Here is a 22,757-nt window from a genome sequence, read left to right on the forward strand (position 1 = left end):
CAGTGATGATCAATCTGTATATTACTCTTTTATTAGATAGGATGTTTTGTGTTATTCTCTCTTACCCCTCTACATTATTCCCTTAGACTTTAAGGTCTTCTAGGCCAAGTACAATATCTAGAGAATCCTACTTTCTCTTGAATTGGCAGCAGAATGCGTGTAAGAATGAAATACAATATTTGAGTTTGATGATATTAATAGACCTATGGTTGATGAGTATAAATGTTGTAAAATGTTTTTAAAAGCACAATTGAATGTTTCTTTTAGCGGGCTTGGACATTTGATCCTCCCTCTAACTCAGAACTAAAAGTGGTGGGCACAGTAAATTGGAAAAATATTTTTAAAGTAATGAAGAAATGACAAAATGGTATGGAATAACCAAGCCACAGACTCAAAAACCCAGTAGGGCAAATGAAATAAAGCGAAATCCGTATTTCAACCTATCATTATGAAATTGTAGAAAACCAGTAGCCAATGGCCTGGAAGATTCTAGATTCAAATTAAAGGAAGGCCGTGGCCACGTAAACATTTTAAATAGTAACTGAAATTTTGGCTGTAACACTATACTGTTGTTCTCAAAAAGGACTCAGATACATATAATATATATGAAAATCACAGTGATTTTCCTGAGGATCAATATATATTATGGACAATGAGGGAGGGAACTGACATATCCAGGGAGTTCTCTTAAAGCATATAATGTTGAAGTATTCTTTTTAATAGCATCTTCCTATGCAAATTTAATATAGTGAAGGTAGAGCAGCTCTTCTGACTTGACGATCTTTCCCAAGCAACTAAACAAACGTGATTTCTAGTATCTCTTTTTATGAAATGAAAGAGCAAGCCTCTGTGGTTTTTCCAGAGGTTTTTCTGGGAAATCTGAAAGATAGTTTTTAAAAATATATATATTTTATTGATTTTTTACAGAGAGGAAGGGAGAGGGATAGAGAGTCAGAAACATCGATGAGGGAGAAACATCCATCAGCTGCCTCCTGCACACTCCCTATTGGGTATGTGCCCGCAACCAAGGTACATGCCCTTGACCGGAATCGAACCTGGGACCCTTCAGTCCACAGGGCAACGCTCTATCCACTGAGCCAAACCGGTCAGTACTGAAAGATAGTTTTAGTGTAAAAGACTTCCTAAAGATTTTATTTTATTTTTTTATACTAAGACCTGATTTTGGGAAAAAATATTAAAGTTGTCAGAGAAGATTTGGACAGATGATTAAAATAGGATTCTGTGTGTTGAGAAATATATTTGGAATACTTGGTTACCTATTTAATCAAACTGACATGAAAACCTTTAAAATTAAACATAGAAGGTAATGTGATAGTAAGTGAGGAAACTGTTTTCTTAAATAATCAAGGAATAATAAAGCCAGCATAAAACACAGAAAGTTTCTGCTGCAGATAAACGAGTGTACATGACAGTGGCCGTGGATATGGTGGTCACGGAGGTGGTGGAGCCTGTCCGCTTTCTCCTGGAGACAGTAGTACGTGTATACCCTGCAAATGAGCGATTCTGGTACTTCAGCAGGAAGACTTTCACGGAGACTTTCTTCATGAGGTTGAAACAGGTAGGACCTTTTTGTTCTCCTCATGAAATAACATATTTTTTCCCTATCATTCTTTTTAAATGTCAAGATAGTTTCTTAAGTAGCAATAAAAAGCCATAACATTTCTGTAATTAAATGATGTTTAGAGTCAACCAATAGAGTATTTGAAAAATCCACATCTAGGTAATGTAAGTAAAAAAAAACAGCTAGTGTAATAATTATGTACTCCCCCCCCTAGAAACCTGTAATGTGCACCTATATTTAAAACAACTTTTCTTCATTTTATATGTAATAATTAAAACCAAAAAGACAGGGCACAGAAATATTATACCTTTGTAAAGTTATAATGAATAAATATTCAAGTAATACCTGATTACTTTTCATAATTATTTCTATCTATAATATTATATGAATATGGGGGGGCAAACATAGGTTTATAGTTGTAAGTATGCAAAACAGTTTATTCTTGTATTATTGTTTATTAATTATTATTTTATTTTCCATATGAACAACTGTAAACCTATGTTTGCCCCACCCTGTATATTGTTTGACTTATTAGTAAGGTTATAAAGTTATTTTAATATTAAATGAACAAAAGTAGGGTTTCTAAGACATTCCTAAATTAGACAGTGTTAGTAGGTAATACACTAATTTTTGTTTTATAGTGAAGGAAGAAGGTAACCATTGCCAGTCATTCATTCCACTGATATTTATTGAGTACCTATGTGTCAGGCACTGTATTATTTCTGATTGAAAATCAACATAGTCCCTGTCTTTAAGGTGCATACTGTCCAGTAGACAGGATAGCCATTAAACAAATGAATATGATAAATGTGTAATTATCTGTGGTGAGTGAAGTGAAGGAAGAACAGGATATGAGAATCAAAACACAGGGAACTCAGGTAAATTCTTTGTAGAAGTGAAAGGATCTAAGTTTGATGGGGGTTAGCAAAGAGTAGGAGGAAAAGCTCTATTGGCAGAGAAAAAGGGATGTCCCTACACCTTCAGCTGGGAGAGAATTTAAAGATTCCCAGAGCTGAATGAGGCCAAAGTGGCTGGAATGTAGTGACACACTTAAGTGTGAGATAAGGTTAGAGGCAGTTTATCTTGGGTTTTGTAGGACATGCTTGGTTAATTAATTGGCAGTCGCATTAGTTTTTCCTTCTTAAAAAAACCCCATTTATAATGTAAACCATTTATAAGGTAGAAACTATTTACTTCCATGAATTAGTTGAGGGATGTTGTGATATCTCTTTACCTCAATGTGAGATGGTGAGTCCTAAGAATCTAGCAACATTTGCTTACCTGCCTGCCCTAGAATCTGTGGTGTCTCGGGTTTTTATGATAAAAAAGATTGAGTTCTTCCAAAATGGTCAGCAGATTTCATTGTATTGGTTAACACAATGCTATAAGAACCATACATTTAGAATACCATGTGAAGAACAAAGTACTTCCAAATTTTTTTCAAGCATGACATGCTGCTTTTCATTACAGCGCTTTTTAAAAAAATATTTTTTATTGATTTCAGAGAGGAAGGGAGAAGGAGAGAGAGAAACATCAATTATGATGGGAATCATTGATTGGCTGCCTTCTGCACACCCCCTACAGGGGATTGAGCCGGCAACCCAGGCATGTGTCCTTGACCAGAATCGAATGGAACCCTTCAGTCTGGAGGCCGATTATCCACTGAGCCAAACCGTCTAGGGCTCATTTTAGCGCTTTTTAATGGATCATTGAAACATAGTGTTTCCTTCACATTTCTCATATTGAAACACATGTTTATCTCTTTCTCAGACTGAGGGAAAAGGTCACACCAGTGCTGGAGATGCAATCTATGAGGTGGTGAGTCTACAGAGAGAGTCTGAGAAGGAGGAACCTGTCACTCCTACTAGTGGAGGGGGCCCAATGTCACCCCAGGAGGATGAAGCAGAAGAGGGTAAGAAGGGACACTTACTCAATTCCTTTTCTTTATATAGCTGCTTTACTTAAAATCCTCAAAGATGTGGGGTGTGTGTGTGTGTGTGTGTGTGTGTGTGTGTGTCCTAGTCTCTGCCCTTCTCAGGCTAGATTCTGCTAGATACAAAGAGAATTTGGTTCATTGGGTTTCTTGGTTGTATAGTCCCCATTGCCACTTATGCAACTGCTTAAATTTGACAGCCCCGCTTTGCTGTTTTACTTCCTATTTTATTTGAAGTAGTTTTGAAGTGTTTAATGAGAAGTTTCAAATTCTCTCAAGTGCTATTAGAATTTCAGTGAAATGTTATGTCCTACTTCTCATGAGGCATTATTCACTTCTGACTTTTTTGTTGTTGCTTTATATAACACTTACCACTCGCTTTTTTGAAATAGTGTGATATCTGCTCTGTTTTCTACCTGGATGCTGCTGAACCTCCAGCATGAGAGTCATCCTTATTTGGCTCTGTGCTCAGTAATCTTTTTATAGAACTAGAGCTTAATGACAGATCTTTACTTTAAGCCCTTATATTATCTGCAAATAGGGTAGGGTTTATTAAAAATAAATTTCTGAATTTATCTCATTTTGAAAAAAGCATCTTAAAATTCTCAGTCTTTCTATCTATGAAACCATTTCTTTCTTGGATTGCCATAAAAATAATAGTTATTTTTAGCTAATATTTATTGAGTGCTTATATATGCTAGACATTATTCTAAGTGTTTCATTAAAAAACTTTATGAAGATATAATTTATGTACTAAGGAATGTAACTGTTTATAGTGTATATAGTTCATTGAATTTTTACAAATGGTTTATAACCACCAGCAGAATCTATACTAATAAAAGGGTAATATGCTAATTAGACTGGATAGACCAGATGTCTTCTGGATGTCCTTCCAGACAAAGCCATGGTGGTGGGGGCCAAGGCAGAGGCAGTTAGGGGCAATCAGACAGGCAGGCAGAGCCATTAGGGGCGATTAGGCTGGCAGGGGAGAGCGGTTAGGGGCAATCAGGCCGGCAGGCAGAGATGGTTAGGGGCGATCAGGCCGGCAGGGGAGCAGTCAGAGGCATCAGACAGGCAGGCAGAGGCAGTTAGGGGCGATCAGGCAGGCAGGGGAGAGCAGTCGGACATCCTCCAAGGGGTCCCGGATTGGAGATGGTGCAGGCTGGGCTGAGGGACTCCCCCTCCCCCGTGCAGTCATAATATAAAACACTAGAGGCCCAGTGCATGATTGAATCATGCACATGTAGGGTCCCCTACATGCTTTCGCTTTCGATCACGGGGGATCTGGGTGCCTGTCCGCTGGTGCACCAGGCCTTTCAGAAGCCTCCGGCGCGGCGAAGGCTTCTGAAAGGCCTGGTGCCTGAGCGGACAGGCACCCAGCTCCCCGGCTTTTGATGGTCCGGGGTGGGACGTGAGCTCGCTGCCCCAGAGGCCCCTTCTGTGCCAGAGCACAGCCATGGCGCAGACGCTGAGCTCGAGCCGCCGCTGGCAACGCGAGCTCAGCGTCCCGCCGGCCCAATCGGCCCCCGCCCCTCCCCCCCCGGACACCCCGAGTCCCGCCCCCCCGCGCCTCCTGGCCAATTGGGGGCATAGCGAAGGTACGGTCAATTTGCATATTTGTCTATTATTAGGTAGGATTTCCATCACACAAAAAGCTTCCCTCATACCATTTAGAGTCCATTCTTTCCCCTCACCTGTGATCCCTGACAACTGTGATCTGTTTTCTGTCACTATGTTTACCATTCCTACAATTTCATGTAGAAGAAATCATGGAGTACAGTCTTTTGTATATGGTGTCTTTACATAGCATAGTACTTTTGAGATTTATCTATGTTGTGTCAGTATTTGGTTCCTTTTTACTACTGAATAGTAACCTATTGTAAAGATATACCATGGGTTGTTTAACTATCTAGTCACTAGTTAATGACCATTGGGTTGTTTCTAGCTATTGGCTATTAGGAATAAAGCTGCTATAAATATTTGAGTACAAGTCTTTGGTGAATATATGCTTTTATTTGTTTTGGTAAAAACCTAGGAGTGGACTGCCTGGGTCTTACGGTAAGTGTATACTTAACTTTATACTAAACTGTATTTCAAAGTAACTGTACAATTTTCCATCTTTATCAACAACATATGAGTCAGTTGTTCCATATCAGCATTTGGCATTGTTAGTTAAAAAAATTTTAGCCATTATGGTGGGTCCATAGTGGTATTTTGTGGTATTAGTTTGCATTTCCCTCACCACTAATGATGTTGTCCATCTTTTCATATAATACTAGAGGCCTGGTGCACGAAATTTGTGCATAGGTAGGGTCCCTAGGCCTGGCTGGCGATCAGGGCTGGCCAGGGCCTTCCTTTCCCTGGCTGCTGGCTGCCGGCCGGGGCCTTCCTTCATTCCGTGCTGCCCCCTGGTGGTCAGCGCATGTCATAGTGAGCGCTTGAACTCCCGGTCAGTCGAACTCTTGAGGGGACAATTTGCATATTAGCCTTTTATTATATAGGATTTGCCACTTGTATATCTTTTTGGGCAAGAGTCTATTCAAATCTGTTATGCATTTTTAAATTTGGCTACTGGTATTTGTTTTTCTCTTGATTTTCAAGATCTCTTTATATGTATTGATTAAAAAATCTTTTATTAGATACGTTTTGCAAATATTTTCTCCCATTCTGTAGTTGGCCTTTTCATTTTCTGAACAATGTCTTTTGAAGAGCAAAAGTTTAATTTTTATGAAGTCTATAATTTGCAATATTTTCCTTTATGATTGTCTAGGATTTACTTAAATTTTTATGTATGGTTGGAGGGAGGTAGAGGTCAGAGTTCTTTTGTTTTTGGCTTAAAAAATAAAAACATTTATTATCTCTTACAGTTTCTGTGGGTCAGGAATTAGGGCGTGGCTTGTCTGGGCAATTCTGGCTAAGAGTTTCTTATGAAGAGTTAGATATAGTCTGAGGTTGTAGTCATCTGAAGATTTCATTGGGTAGGGCTGAAAACTTGGAGAAACTTCCAAGGGCTCATGCACATAGCTGCCAAAATGATGCTGGTGGTTGGTAAGAAACTTCTCTTCCTCTCCACATATGCCTACCCATAGTGGCTGCTTGGATGTCTTCATGGTGTAATGGCTAGCTTCCCCTAGATAGCAATCCAAGACACCAGCCAAGGAGGAAGCTGCAATGCCTTCAATGTCCTAGCCTTGGAGTCACATAATATCATTTCTCAGCATTCTTTTGATCTCAGAGTTCAGCCCTTGCTTCCATGGTGTGAGTCCACTGTATTCTATATAAGACTTCCAGGAACACAGTTGTGATCATCTTCATCCTAGCCAACATGAATAGGAAAGAATTCCAGGCCAGACAAAAAATTCTGTGCCCATTATTTTCTGCTAAACAAGAACCACAGGGGTGGTTGGGGAATGTAATTGAAACATGTGCTCAGGACAAAGAATAATAAACAGGTGTGACAAGCATCTACCAGCAAGTTATTTAAACACAATATTTCAGGCAATTTTTTGCAAAACTGCCATTTCCTTTAGAAATGAAAAATATATGGAACTAGAATTGGGAAAGACCAAAAATGATAGATGACAGGCACTTCTCAATGAGAATATGTTGTACAGCTTAGTATTACATAATTAAGCCTCTTATTCTAGTTTAGTAAAGACAGTTCTTTACTATTAATAACTTAAAGAAGGATAGCTAACATGGATTAAGTATTTGCTTTTTGAAATATAATGTATTAGATATTAAGTAGACCTACTTACATATTTTACTCACATTAGTTCTGAGATATAACTATTATCATCTTTATATTTCATATGAGAAAGTAGATTAAAACTTTTTATTTTTTATTTTTATTTTATTGATTTTTTACAGAGAGGAAGGGAGAGAGATAGAGAGTTAGGAACATTGATGAGAGAGAAACATTGATCAGCTGCCTCCTGCACACCTCCTACTGGGAATGTGCCCGTAACTCAGGTACGTGCCCTTGACCGGAATAGAACCTGGGACCTTTTAGTCCGCAGACCGACGCTCTATCCACTGAGCCAAACCGGTTTCGGCTAGATTAAAACTTTTAAATTAAATCATTCGAGGTCATAGGGCTAAAAAGTATAATATAACTTGCAAAATCCAGGTATTCTTATTTAAACCACTGAATTGGTATAACTTAACTCCTAATGTTTAAAAGGTAGTATTTTTAGTATTCCCTTTACAGACTACATATTCTTGATCTTACATATTCTAAATCATGTTCTAGATCTGTCAAGAATTGAAGACTTTGAATAGAAGAATATATTATGAAAATATAACATGAGACCAAACAGTATTGTTTTATGTGAAAGCATTTTTGAAGAGTGATTTCAAGCAACGGGTAAACAAGTGCATTAAAAAATAACTTTAGGTCTAGTTTTTAAATGATGCCAGCTGGAAGCCACTCATACTTCTTTTTTTTTTAAATTTAAATTTTTTATTGTTGAAAGTATTACGTATGTCTCCTTTTCCCCCCATTGACCTCTCCCCGCCCGCTCCCGCCCCCCAGCACAGGCCTTCAACCTGCTACTGTCTGTGTCCATTGGTTATGCTTACATGCATGCATACAAGTCCTTTGGTTGATCTCTTACCCCTCCCCTGCCTTCCCTCTGAGGCTTGACAGTTTGTTCGATGCTTCTATGTCTCTGGATCTATTTTTGTTCATCAGTTTTTGTTCATTATATTCCACAAATGAGTGAGATCATGTGATATTTATCTTTCTCTAACTGGCTTATTTCACTTAGCATAATGCTCTCCAGATCCATCCATGCTGTTGCAAATGGTAAGAGTTCTTTCTTTTTTATGCATAGTATTCCATTGTATACATGTACCACAGTTTTTTTAATCCACTCATCTGCTGATGGGCACTTAGGCTGTTTCCATATTTTAGCTATTGTAAATTGTGCTGCTATGAACATAGGGGTGCATATATTCTTTCTGTTGGTGTTTCTGATTTCTTGGGATATATTCCTAGAAGTGGGATTACTGGGTCAAATGGGCATTCTATTCATACTTCTTTAAAGGTCAGGTTATAGGAAATCTATTGGAAGCCTTAATAATCTCTTCAAAAGAAGTATTTCAGACCTGGCAGGTGTAGCTAAGTGGTTAGTGTTGGCCCATGCACTGAAGTGTCTCTGGTTTGATTTCGATTCCCAGTCAAGGGAACATAATTGGGTTGCAGGTTCGCTCCCTGCCTCTGGTTTAGGCGTGTGCAGGAGGTTACCAGTCGATGTGTCTCTCACATTGATGTCTCTCTCCTCGCCCCACCTCATTGGAAAGGCCATCATTTGTAGTCTTAGCCGAGAGCGGAATTTGAATCAGGCTTCATTTCTGACATAGCCATTTTGACATTTTTTTTGACATAGTTGTGTCAAAATAGCTACCTCTAAATGTAAGGAATGAGGGAAGAGGAGATAGATTTGAAAATATTCTGGAGGTAAAAATCAGTGAGGTTTATGGATTAATTGGATGTCCTGGGCTGCAGAGGAGAAGGGAGGAAAAAGAATCCAGGGTTATATCCAAGCTTCTAGCTTAAGTGCCAACCAATGAGATAGGGAATACAGGAAGAGGAAGGATGAATTTGGGGGTGGAGGTAAGATTCATTCAGTTTTAGACACTGATGAGTTTGAATTCACTGTGGAATATGAAAGTGCAAATGATTTTTCAGTTGTTAGAAATAGCCTCAAATTGTGAGAGAAGGTTTATAGCTGGAGGTAAATGTTTGAGAGTCATCAGCATGAAACAGTGAGAAATGCTGGAATTTCTTTGGGGGAAAATATGGGAGACGAGGGTTGAAAGTAGAGTTTAAGAGATTATTAATATTTTAGGTGTAGGTTCAGGAAGAGAAAGTCCAGCTAAAGGAACTGGCCAAGAAATGATCAGAACAATATGAGGAGAACTAAGAGGGTAGTCATAGACAAGGAGTGGAAATTTGCAAGGAGTGAGTTAGTGATAGGCAGTGCTGTCCAATGGAACGCAGAGATCCAACATGATAAGGACCAAATATTGCTGATTGGATTTGGTAATTTTGGGAGGTGAACTAACCCCATATGAGGGCGATTTTAATAAATTTGGAAAGGACTGAGGGACTGACTGGAGGCGAGGAAGGGTATAAACTGTTCTAACTATTCTTTTAAGAAAGTTGATGAGAAGAAGTGGAAAGAGGTTGGACTAAAACCACTGGGTTATATCTGACTAAGAAAGAGTGTTTTTAGGATATAAGAGATTTGAGCGTATCTGTAATTGGAAATGGAGAGGAGTTACCTCCCCAACACTTACTAGTAACCTTACAGTTAGTTCCCTGACATGCTTCTGTGTCTTTCCAAATGCTATTGCTCTGCTTAGAGGCTTTTTCCACTTACGTCCACCTGAGTAAGCTCTTCAACAAAGGCATGCTAGTAGCAGAAAGAAAATAGTAATTTTAATATAGGCCTTTTTTTCTACTTAGAAATGTTTCAAAGTATTTTCTATGGCATTTTTAGAAGGTTTCTCAGTCAATTTACATGTACAGTGTATTTAATGCAGAATGGCTGAATGAGTAGCTTGGCAAATCCACTTACCAAAAAACCATGATAGAAGTTGATAAAATTGTCAAAAAACAGCCAGTTTAGGACTTGAGAAAATGCCTAAAACTACAAAAAATAATTGAGAGGCATTTGTTCAAGAAAAATGACTGAACTTGTAAGAATAGTCTGGTGTTTTAGCCCTGAGGCTGCTCCTATATTCTGCTCATTCCCACCACCAGCTGTTGTTACCATAGTTTTATTGGGGTGGGGCGAGCTGTGGAGAACAGTAGCTTTGCCTTCACTGCTGAAAGTGGTTCACTTGATTTGGAGCAAACATAGAAAACCCCATATTTCTGGAACGTTGTAGAAAACAGTAGTGATTTTTGCTGAAAAAGAATGGGAAGGTCCATAGCTGGCCAATAGCATGAGTTTGCTATTATGGTGGGGAAAAGCCCAAGATGGGCCAGAATTTTGGCCGGGAGATTTACAGTGTGAGTGGGCCTTCATAAGATCCAACATGTTGCTGGAGGTCTGGAAGGCTATGTACGAGTGCAATGCTGCGCACATACTTAGGAGAGACCAGAGAGGGCCTGACAGGTCACTCCTTTGCTGGATGAAAGGCCTTGCATGTGTGTGATGGAGGTGTGTTTCCAGAATTCTGTCTTCTGAGTAGTTTTGCTTCCTTCTTTTTTATTCTATAGAGAGAACCCATGTTCTGGGTGGAGAACATGGCTGAAGCCTATTAGTCTTCCAGTGTCAGCCAGTGGCAACTTCTCGGAGCCCAGAATCCGGCCTCTCTCTGGGCCTGTCATTTCTTGTGTTGGATTATTGCAGTGCCTCCTAACTGGTCTCCTGCCTGCCATCCTGTGCCTGTGTTCCACATACCAGCCAAATTTCATCCTTTTGAAATTTGTCAGATCACATTATTGCTCTGCTTAAAACCCTCTGTTGGCCTCTCATTTCATTCAGCCAGACTTCTTTTATCATGGTTTACAAGGCCATATGCAGTCTTGCTCTCTGATTTGTTCCTTTCTGACCTCATTTCCTGCTTCTCTCTGCCTCACAAATTCCACATTTGTCCTTTTGCCATTTTGCCGACAAACATAGGTTTCTGGGCTGTTGCTCTTACTGTTCCCTCGGCTGGAACTCTGGTTTTCCTAGATTGCCAACTTCTCTGCTCCCTTCTTTCTAATCTTTTCTCAGAAGCTGCCTTCTCAAGGAGATCTTGATTGCTCAGTAAATAGTATGAATAATAATGAATGAACAAATAATCCTATATAATAAAAGGCTAATATGCAAATTGACCAAATGGCTATGACGCACACTGACCACTATGACGCTCAATGCAGGAGCTGCCTCCTGGTGGTCAGTGCGCTTACGGCTGGTGAGCGCAGCGGTGGTTGCTGGAGCCTCTCCCACCACCGTGGCAGTCAGACATCCTCCGAGGGCTCCCGGACTGTGAGAGGGTGCAGGCCAGACTGAGGGACTCCCCCTCTCCCTGAGTGCACAAATTTTGTGCACCGGGCCTCTAGTAAATAAATGAAAAATACAATATATGTTATAACAAATATTATAATAATGAATATTTTTCCTTTTTTAATGCCTCAAAATAATTTAGTAGTGAGGAAGACTGAAAAAACACAGGTAACACTTCTGGAATTGAATTTAAAATTATGAAAAACATATATAAAATTTTCAATTTCTCCTTCTTATGTATGGTCTGCATAAAAGCAAGTCACCAGATTTCTCTAAAACTTTTTCACTTTTTTTCTTAGCAGTTTTTCACCACTTGAGATATCACCTTGTCTTTTGAAAATGTATTAGCCATCACCTATATTAAAACTACAAAAAATCACAGAGTAGGAAGTAATAGTTCCTATTCTTTTATAGATCAGGCGTTTCATACATTTTCAATACACTTTATTATTAGTTCTGTAATTGACATTTCTGTCAACGCAAGCATCAAAAGTTAGAGCCGGAGGTGGCATAGAAATGTTTTACTGCTGGGGTGATTGGAATATTCTTTTATTTAATTATTTTCAACAATTTGCCTGTCAAAGCAAAAATGGAAGTTCAAGTAACTCTAAATTGTCTTGCCTTAGCTTGTAATTTAACTAAAAAGGGGTACATTTAAAAGAACTAAAATTGCTCTTAATTTTGGGGGAAAGATATAAAATAAAATGGATTAAGGTATCTTTGCATATTTTTCAAATGCTGTTCAGAAAAATCAAGTGTGTTAAAGAGTACTAATTTGAATGCAAGGAATCTTAGCAGAAAGTTAATTTCATCAATGCACCATTATAGGGATTATTTTTAAATTACCTTGTCAGCCTCATATACTCCCACATGTTCTGAATGGCTCCTGCTTTTGAAACTTGAGGCACACTGGTGTTGCTTCATCTGAATTTCAAACTGGCTTTCTGTTGGTTGACCTGAGACTGGTACAGTAAGTCCTCATTTAATGTCATTGATAGGTTTTGTGACTTCAAGCGAAACGATGTATAATGAAACCAATTTACCATGGGCTAGTTGATATAAAGGAGAGTTGAGTTCCTATGGCATCTCATCAACATTATAACAAAATGATGTTGAGCGATAAGACTATGTTATTCGAGGACCTGCTGTATTTAGTTACTTGTAACATGGATAGTAAGTTACAAGAAGGCAACAGATGGGGAGTACAGTATGACCTCCTTTAGGATACATGCTTAATTGTAAAATACCAGATTCACAGTAATAATAGGTAAGCTTTACTCTTGGTTGTACCTTTTATGTTTAGTATATTCTGCATTTCTTTGTTTTTGTATTTGGTTTGGCTATGCTATTTAAAAAAAACAAAGATTTTTTTCTTGGTTTTTAAAATGATCTTAATTAGAACATCTCAAGTTTCATGAGTTGATTTTGTTTTTCATAGAAAATATGTTTGAAAGGAAATATGAGAAGTAGCAAGAAAAAAAGAGAAGCATGCTAGAGTTAGTGTTTCCTCAGATAAGTTTCGTGATAGACATCCATCTTTATCATTTAGTATTTAAGTGTGCCTAAACAATTTGGTAATTTGCAGGCTATGACTGTACTCTTGGTTGTTTTGACAACTCCCAAATGTGTAATCAATTCATAAATGGATGATCCAATAGAAAAAGTACATCTTACTATCATAAATATAGTTTTTATATTGTTATATAAGCTTTTTCAGGGAGGATTGATTTTCAATGTTAATATGATGTAGAATTTTTGGTAAGAAAATCAACCTTGACAATTTTATCCAAAAGTTTAAAAAATATAAATATATTACATAAAGTTTAAGTTTTAACTTTATAGTAAATATAAGATTGTGAATATAGTAAATATGAGTTGTAAATTTTATATTGTATGCATTTAGAAAAGCGTTAAGTGTTGATTTTAAAATGCTTCTATGTGGTTATTAAGCTTTTATAGGTTTGGTTGTTTTTGGTGTTCTTTTATTATTATTATTCTTATTTTGGTGTTTTTGTTTTTATGCTAGTGTCAAATTTGGTTTATTTAGTTCTTTGTAGATATACTATTTATATTTTCTGAAACATTAATGTAAATATTCATTATCAAGAATTACCCTGACCGGTTTGGCTCAGTGGATAGAGGGTTAGCCTGTGAACTAAAAGGTCCCAGGTTTGATTCCGGTCAAGGGTATGTACCTTGGTTGTGGGCACATCCCTAGTAGGAGATGTGCAGGAGGCAGCTGATCAATGTTTCTAACTCTCTCTCTCTCTCCCTTTCTCTCTGTAAAAAACCAATAAAATATATATAAAAAAAGAATTAAGGGATCATGTTTCCCTTTATATATTTTTTCTAATTTTTAAAAAATATTCATTTCAGAAGTTAGAAAATTAATTTTGAATTAACCAGTACCCCATATAAAGTTACCCCTAGTTCTTTCTTAATTAGTGCTATTTTCATGTCATTCCAGTATGCACACAGCTGTCCTTGCTCATCTTTCTAACTTCAGTGTGATTAAATGCCTCACATTACCCAACCCCCAAATTCTCCTGATTGCCAGCTAATGTGATGCTTCTTTGCCAGGCTTCATGCTTCAAACTTCTTGAAAAATGGAGATTAAGATTAGTGTATAATTTATCTTAGAGACATTGTTACAAGGCTGCCTTTGTAATTTCCCTATCAACACAGGCTGAATAGGAAAGGATATTAGAAGATAAGAGGGAGGTTGAATTAAGTAAAATATGTTATGCAAAATCTTGGATTAGCCCTGAGGCTGGTGCTACCTCAAGTTTGGGTGAAAGCTCATGTTTCTCATCAATATTCAGAGTTCACATTATATACCAAGTTGTTTTTTATTTGAAATTCTTGAAGTTTTACTGAAATGGAATTTCCTCACTATTCAGTAAAATCCCATTCTCCTAACTTAATTTAATCCATAGAATAATTGGGAATCAAGGGGAAAAATCTTTGGTATCTAAAGTTTTAAGATAATACAAAATTTCATTCCTTCATTTCTTTTTTAAGGGAAATAATTATCTCATGACCTGATGATTTTTTGTTTTGTCTTATTGAAATATATTTCAAATGTATAGAAATCTTACATATTTACATACAAAGCTGTCATCTATATATATAAAAGCCTAAGTGATCGGACAACCAGACAACTGGACGACTGGCTGGTAGCTATGATGTGCACTGACCACCAGGGGGCAGATGTTCAACACAGGAGCTGCCCCCTGGTGGTCAGTGCACTCTCACAGCGGGCGTGCCGCTCAGCTGACAGATGGGCACCAGATGCCAGGCTGATGGCTGGTGAGCACAGCTGCAGTGGTGTGAGCCTGTCCCCGGACACTCCCCCTGCATGCCTCAGTGGCGGCAGTGGCAGGCACAGTGGGGCCGAGATGAGTGGGAGAGGCGTAGTGCCCAGCCCAGGCTTGGGCTCCTTCCTGGCCACTGCCACTTCCCGCACTACTTCATATTGTGCAGGATCGATGCAGATAGTGGGCTGGAGTCCGACGAGCTGGTGGGTAAGGCTGGGCTGCGGTGGCTCGGAGGTCCACTGATCCCCGCAGGCCAGGCTGAGGGACAAATTCATGCACCAGGCCTCAAATCTATCTATATATATAAAGAGGTAATATGCTAATTGATCCTAACGGTGTCCCAGTCACGCACGACTAGAGCTGGTGGGCGGGGACTTCCCCAGCGCTAATGTCATGCTGTCTAGGAGGCGGAGGCCACTCCCGACGGAGGCATGCACAGGCAGGAGCTGGTGGGCGCGGATGGGGGCGGGGACTTCTGCCCCCAGCGGAGGCGTGTGCAGGCCTGCCCAGTGCTAACATCATGCTGCCTGCATGCGTATCTGCCCAGCGCTGAGGTGAAGCTGCCTGCCTGTGTTCCTGACCTGGGACATGGCGCTGCCTGCATGCATCCCCACCCAGCGCTGAGTTGAAGCTGCCTTTCAAACTATAACTCCAGCCAGCGAAGATCAAACTGTACACCCTAAATGCTCTTTCTTGGATGGTCCAGGTGGTAGTGGAAAAACATATCTTTATAAAGTTTTAATACATTATATTAGAGGTCGTGGTGGTACTGTTTTACCCACAGCGTCTACAGGAATTGCTGCAAATTTACTTCTTGGTGGAAGAACCGTTCATTCCCAATATAAATTACCAATTCCATTAAATTAAACTTCAATTTCTTGACTCGATATGAAGAGTGAAGTTGCTAAAACCATTGAAAAGGCCAAACTTCTCATTATTGATGAATGCACCATGGCATCCAGTCATGCTATAAACGCCATAGGCAGATTACTAAGAGAAATTATGAATTTGGATGTTGCATTTGGTGGGAAAGTTCTCCTTCTCCAAGGGAATTTTCAACAATGTCTCAGTATTGTACCGCATGTATGAGATCAGCCATAGTACAGACGAGTTTAAAGTACTGTAATGTTTGGGGATGTTTCAGAAAGTTGTCTCTTAAAACAAATATGAGATCAGAGGATCCTGCTTATAGTGAATGGTTAGTAAAACTTGGAGATGGCAAACTTGATAGCAGTTTTCATTTAGGAATGGATATTATTGAAATGCCCTGTGAAATGATTTGTAATGGATCTATTATTGAAGCTACCTTTGGAAATAGTATATCTATAGATAATATTAAAAATATATCTAAACGTGCAATTCTTTGTCCAAAAAATGAGCACATTCAAAAATTAAATAAAGAAATTTTGGATATACTTGGTGGAGATTTTCACACATATTTGAGTGATGATTCCATTGATTCAACAGATGATGCTGAAAAGGAAAATTTTCCCATCAAATTTCTTAACAGTATTACTCCTTCGGGAATGCCGTGTCATAAATTAAAATTGAAAGTGGGCGCAATCATCATGCTACTGAGAAATCTTAATAGTAAATGGGGTCTTTGTAATGGTACTAGATTTATTATCAAAAGATTACGACTTAACATTATCAAAGCTGAAGTATTAACAGGATCTGTAGAGGGAGAGGTTGTTCTGATTCCAAGAATTGATTTGTCCCCATCTGACACTGGCCTCCCATTTAAATTAATTCGACGACAGTTTCCCGTGATGCCAACATTTGCGATGACTATTAATAAATCACAAGGACAAACTCTAGACAGAGTAGGAATATTCCTACCTGAACCCGTTTTCGGACATGGTCACTTATATGTTGCTTTCTCTTGAGTTAAAAGAGCATATGATGTTACAGTTAAAGTTGTAAATAATTCATCAAAAGGGAAATTAGTCAAGCACTCTGAAAGTGTTTTCACTCTTAATGTGGTATACAGGGAGATATTAGAATAAGTTTAATCACTTTATCAGTCATTGTCTGCATCACTGTTGTTTTTATATCATGTTTTTGTTGTTTTCATATGATGCTTTTGTTGTTTTTATATCATGTCTTTGTTATATCATTTTGTTATTGTTTATTTATTAATACATTTATATATTATTTTCATATATATTTTACTAATTTCCTTTCATCTCTGACACTTCTATTATAGAGAAAGGGCAAATAGCAATATTAAAATATTTCCTCTAATTAATTCCCTTTTAATGTGCACGAATTTTGTGCACCGGGCCACTAGAATATATACAAAAGACTAAGTGAACGAATGACCAAACGACCGAATGACCAAACGACTGGTTGCTATGACACGCACTGACCACCAGGGGGCAGACGCTCAACATAGGAGCTGCCCCCTGGTGGTCAGTGCGCTCCCACAGCCAACCTCCCCTTGGCCAGTCAACCTCCCACGGTCCCTTCTCCCTGTCCTCCCCCAGCCAACCTCCCACGGCCCCTTCCCCTGGCCAGCCAACTCCTGCAGCCCCTTCCCCCTGCCAGCCAGCCCCCATCGGCCCTGATCGCTGGCCAGGCCAAGGGACCCCACTCGTGCATGAATTCGTGCACTGGACCTCTAGTATTATAAATAAAGTTATACAGGGATCCTTTTTTGAAGATTGGAAGGCTTAATTTGATTTTATAAATGTCTTTGTTGATAGTAGGGCTGATCTTTCAATGATGGGTAAGTAACCTTTGTACTTGAAGGGTTAATGCAACTGTCTAAATGCCACACAATTTTTATATAGAATCAACTTGATTTTATTTATCTCTCTATTAACGTTTTTATGTGTAACTATATTTTACTAAGTGGTTTAGTAAAGCATGTGTTTGAAAAGGTTGTCTAGATCCATTATGCTAAGAAGATAAAACTTTATTAACAATGACATACCAATAGTATTTTAAATAGTAGCCTAATAAAAGGAAGAGATTGATTGGAAACAGACTGGAGTTCTTAAAATAATTATTGTTGTTGACAAATGATGAACAGAATGTAATAAACATCAAGGGGATTTTTCTTTGAGATAAACTTATAATAATGTTCTGGTTTTCCCTAGAAAATATTGTTGATAGGTTTGTCATTTCAGTTTTTCCAAGTACACAAATCAACTAAAATGTTTTTTGACTGAGAAAATCATTTATTTAATCAAATCTTTGGGACATTTAAATAAATTAACAGAACTATTGAAAAACTGTCTGTAAAGCCAGTCACAGATTTATGATTTGGGTTGATAAGCAGCTTTGTATTACTTAGAGAAAAAACACACAAAAAATATGGAGTCTACTTTCTCTTAATGTTTAAAAAATGTAAATAAATATAAAATGGACCCCCACTACCCATGAACTCTAATTCTCAGGAGAAATATGTATCCATTTCTAAAAGGAACATTGTGTATATCCTGTTTGGCAACTTGCTTTTTTCATTAAACAATTTACTGTGTACACTACATTAAATGATTTCTCACTCTTTTTAATTGCATATACTGCTAGTACTCTTTGGCATGAATATAGCTTAATTTACGTTTCCATTTCTCCTTTGAGGGTTTTAAGAGCAATTTCCATTTTTCTTTCTTGCTATTGCAAATATTGTAAAGAATAGGCTTCCTTGTGCATATACTCCGACGCACACACACGGATGTCTAGATTGATCTCCTGAGCTGTGCCCAATCTGGTTGTTGATGGGATGACTAAATTGCTCTCTAGAAAGACTGCAAATGTATGCCTGCCTAGCACCCTCTCTCCTTTGTGCCTTCACAAACAGCAGATATTATCAGTCTTTTAAATCTTTACCACTCTGATTAGGGACAAGTAGTGTCTCATTTTATTTTCATTTCCCTGATTACAAAGTGAGGTTGAGCATTTTTTATATGTTTGTTAGGTAGTAAATTTTAATTTTAATTTTTAAGTGCCTATATGACTGTTAAACCTCATTTACACTGCTCTTCCTATCAGAGATTTAATATTTCATAATACCTACAGTTAAATTCTAAACATCTCATTAGGTTTGTACATCTGCCTGCATGTTAGTCTAAAGGGGCATCAGGAAAACAGTGAGCATTGCTTTCGCAATAGTGTGGGGGAGGAATCATGAAAAACCCCTCCTCCTTTCCACTCATACCCACACGTTCTGGATTTTTATCTTTTAGGAGGTGTATAATGTTTTTGGATCCCAGCATACCATGGTTAGACAGATCAAAACTCCTGGGAAACCAGAAATAACCCTTATTTGAGGGGAGGGAATTTACCTTCCCTTAGGATTCTCTTCCCTCCTCCCAGAAGTTCACTGGTCCCTTCTCTGTCACATTGTGGTCACTCAGGCCTGCTTCCTCTTTGACCAGGACCTACTTTTCTTGGCGTGATGGTCATAAATCGAATCACATGTACTTATGCTAGATTAAGACATCTTAATCATGCTTCATCTGACTGAAGAAATGTAAATATTCCGGACACTGACCTCTAGTGAAATCTGGAGACCCTACACTTTGTCAGTGGTGTTAAGGTTTAGAAGGTGCCTAGAAGCATACAGACCTTGGAATTTATTTTTGTGATAGTCCTTGGAGACTGCTGCTGTGATGTGTTAATAGTAATAATCGGGGTTAACTTTTATTGAACATTTACATGTCTGGGACTACCATCAACATTTTGTAGCTGTTCTCTGTGTTGGGAAGTGCGCCCTCTGGACTTTATTCCCATAGGCACAGGTAGGTGGTCTGCGAAGTTCAGAACCCTTGTGTCTAGGAGCACTTGCATGCTGACCCCCTAACCCACTTCCGCTGCCAACTTAGTGATTAGGATTCATACTAAAAGATGGTAGTGACCACTGTGCTGGTCATGTACACATTCTGGTGGTGGTGATACTGCTGCATATTTTCTTTTTCTTTCTGTCTTTTATTTTTAGTATGAGAAACAGAGTTTATTCTTGTTTTATTAGAATTAACCAAGTACAAAGTAGGCATATATTTTTTTTGTGAGAAACTAAGTCCCTAAGCTAATAACCACTGCTGCATATTTTCAGTGAATCTTTGAATTAGAAGAGACCTTCGAGTCTTCTGCTGCTTGTTATATGCAAGGCACTATATTGTATGCTTAAGAACAGTTCCAGTCTTTAAGGGCTTACAGTCTGGAAATAAATAAAATAAAATAAATTCAAGATGTTAGAGGTACAGACACTCAGAGGAAAACAGGTTGAATTCCAGTGGTTAGAATTTGGATTCCCTTGAAGGCTACACAAAGTAAGATTTCTGTTGAATATTTATAATGGTCATGTTATTCAGTTGAGGGGTTAAAACTGTCTAAGAAAACTTGAGTTTCATTCTCAGTACTTTTCTTGAAAAGAGGATGATACTTTGCATAAGTAGAATAATAAACCCGAATCATAGAATGATGCAACATATTGCCTTTCTTTTCACTGTGACTAGCAGCCATATTTTAGGGCAAAGAATAGAAGTATGGATTGTGGTTTGAATTCAGTGGAGTATCTGACCTTCATATAAGTCACGTTTTGTATGTTGGCCTTTATCACATTTTTTAAAAGGGAGGGAATATATTCTAAGTTAAAAATGTACTCATAGGAGATTAATATATCAGATTATGAGAGCTTTTCAAATTGGAATAACATATGTAGAACAGCAATTCTCAATATATGGGAGTGCATTGTTACTTCAGAGGGCGTGCCCTTAGTTGAGAATTCACTGTGCACATTGAAGAATATCATTCATGAGAATGGGCTACATATGTGAATGATAGAGAGGGAGAGCCACTGGTTATAGATCACTTATGCTGAGATTCTTTGGCCCTCCATCCACATGTGGATTTATGGAAGGCTTTTTGACTTCTGCAGTACAATTTCATTTTGCAACCATTCATCTAATAAGTATGCAGAGGAAATGGAGCTTCTCTAGCCACAGTGAAGACCAAGAGGATACTTGACACTTGCCAGTGATCTCAGTCTTGAAGGGTCTGTACTACAGACTGTGAAAAATGTAGACAGTTGATATTCAGGATGTTCCCTCTAAAGAAAACATTAATGATTTATTCTTCTGTGCTTTTAAGCGGGATTCCTGATCAGCTCAGATCATTAGAAAGCCATCTGTAGTTCAAGTTAGTTCCTCAGTAGGTTTTATCAAACTTATAAAAGTTTAATAAAATTTTAGTGGGCCAAGTGCTATGGACACAAAAATAAATAAGACTTGACTCTTTTCTTTGAGGAGGTTATAGTCTAGAAGAAAAAGACCCATAAATAGCCAATTTTAGCAAAATGTAGTAAATGCAGTGATAAGATATGAACAGGGTATAATATTAACTGACTAAAAGGAACTTAGTTTGCCCTGGCTTTTCCGTTCTTGGCTTTGGCTCCAGCATGTACTAGATGTTGGCACTTGGCACAGACTGGTACCTGCTAATGCCAAGCCCAGCCTCCTTTAGAAATGTGGTAGGGAAAACTATACGGAGAGGTAGTATTTGACTCTGGATTCAAACTGAGATGGAATCCTATCTCTCTATTAGCAGAGTAACCACGGGCAAGTTACTTAATCTCTCTGTGCCTCCAGTTTTTTAATCTTCTAAGTGGGCAAACTAGTAGTGACTACCTCATTAGGTTGTTTAAAGGATGAAATGAGATAATGCCTGTAAAACTTAGAATAGTGCCTGGCATATAGATTTTATTTATTTTAAATTTATCTATATTGTTGAAAGTATTACAGATGTCCCCTTTGTTTTTGTGTTGGTTTTTTTCCCCGTTGACCCCTCCACCCTCTACCTGCCCCTTCCAGGCCTTTACCTCTCTGTTGTCTGAGTCCATGGGTTATGCATACATGCATATAAGTTTCCCAGTTAATCACTTCCCCCAACCCCCCAACCCCTTCCTTTCCTTTGAAATTCGTCAGTCTGTTCCATGCTTCTATGTCTCTGGTTCTATTTTATTCATCAGTTTATTTTTTTCATTAGATTCCACATATGAGTGAGATCATGTGATAATTATTTTTCTCTGACTGGCTTATTTCACTTAGCATAATACTCTCCAGGTCCATCCATGTTGTTGCAAATGGTAAGAGTTCTTTCTTTTTTACAGCTGTGTAGTGTTCCATTGTGTAGATGTACTACAGCTTTTTTATGCACTCATCTGCTAATGGGCACTTGGGCTGTTTCCAAATCTTAGTTATTGTAAATTGTGCTGCTATGAACATAGGGGTGCATACATTCTTTCTTATTGGTGTTTCAGGTTTCTTAGTATATATTCCTAGAAGTGGGATCACTGGTTCAAATGGGAGTTCCATTTTTATTTTTTTAAGGAAACTCCATACTGTTTTCCACAGTGGCTGCACCAGTCTGCATTCCCACCAGCCGAGTACTAGGATTCCCTTTTCTCCACATCCTTATCAACACTTGTTTGTTGATTTGTTGATGATAGCCACTCAGACAGGTGTGAAGTGATATCTCACTGGCGTTTTAATTTGCATCTCTTGGATGATTAGTGACTTTGAACTTTTTTCATATGCCTTTTGGCCTTCTATATGTTCACTTTGGAGAAGTGTCTATTTAGATCCTTTGCCCATCTTTAAATTGGATTTAAATTGGTCTTCCTTTTGTTAAGTTGTTTGAGTTCCCTCTATATTTTAGAAATTAACCCCTTATTGGATGTATCATTGGCAAATATGTTCTCCTATGCAGTGGGCTCTCTTTTAATTTTGCTGATTGTTTCTTTTGCTATGCAGAAGCTTTTTATTTTTATGTAGTTCCATTTATTTTCTTCTTAGTTCCTTGGCCCTAGGAGATGTAGCTGTAAACATGTTGCTATGAGAAATGTCTGAGATTTTGCTGCCTATGGTTTCTTCTAAGATTTTTATGGCTTCACAACTTACATTTAAGTCTTTTAT

General features: G+C 38.2%; 1 protein-coding gene across 3 annotated transcripts in view; it reads left to right on the forward strand.

The window, feature by feature from the left end:
* RABGAP1L (RAB GTPase activating protein 1 like) overlaps nt 1–22,757 on the forward strand; it is a 462,901-nt gene that overhangs the window by 92,295 nt on the left and 347,849 nt on the right. For all 3 annotated transcript variants that reach the window (XR_013812987.1, XM_079761776.1, XM_079761778.1), the window contains exons 10-11: nt 1,413–1,579; nt 3,353–3,494. Coding sequence is in view for 2 of the 3 variants with exons in the window: in XM_079761776.1 (XP_079617902.1) it covers nt 1,413–1,579; nt 3,353–3,494 (309 nt within the window). In the remaining variant the exon portion in view is untranslated. The remainder of the gene's footprint in view (nt 1–1,412; nt 1,580–3,352; nt 3,495–22,757) is intronic.

This window comes from Cnephaeus nilssonii (assembly GCF_951640355.1).
Source record: "Cnephaeus nilssonii genome assembly, chromosome: 21".
NCBI classification, from domain to species: Eukaryota; Metazoa; Chordata; class Mammalia; order Chiroptera; family Vespertilionidae; genus Cnephaeus; species Cnephaeus nilssonii.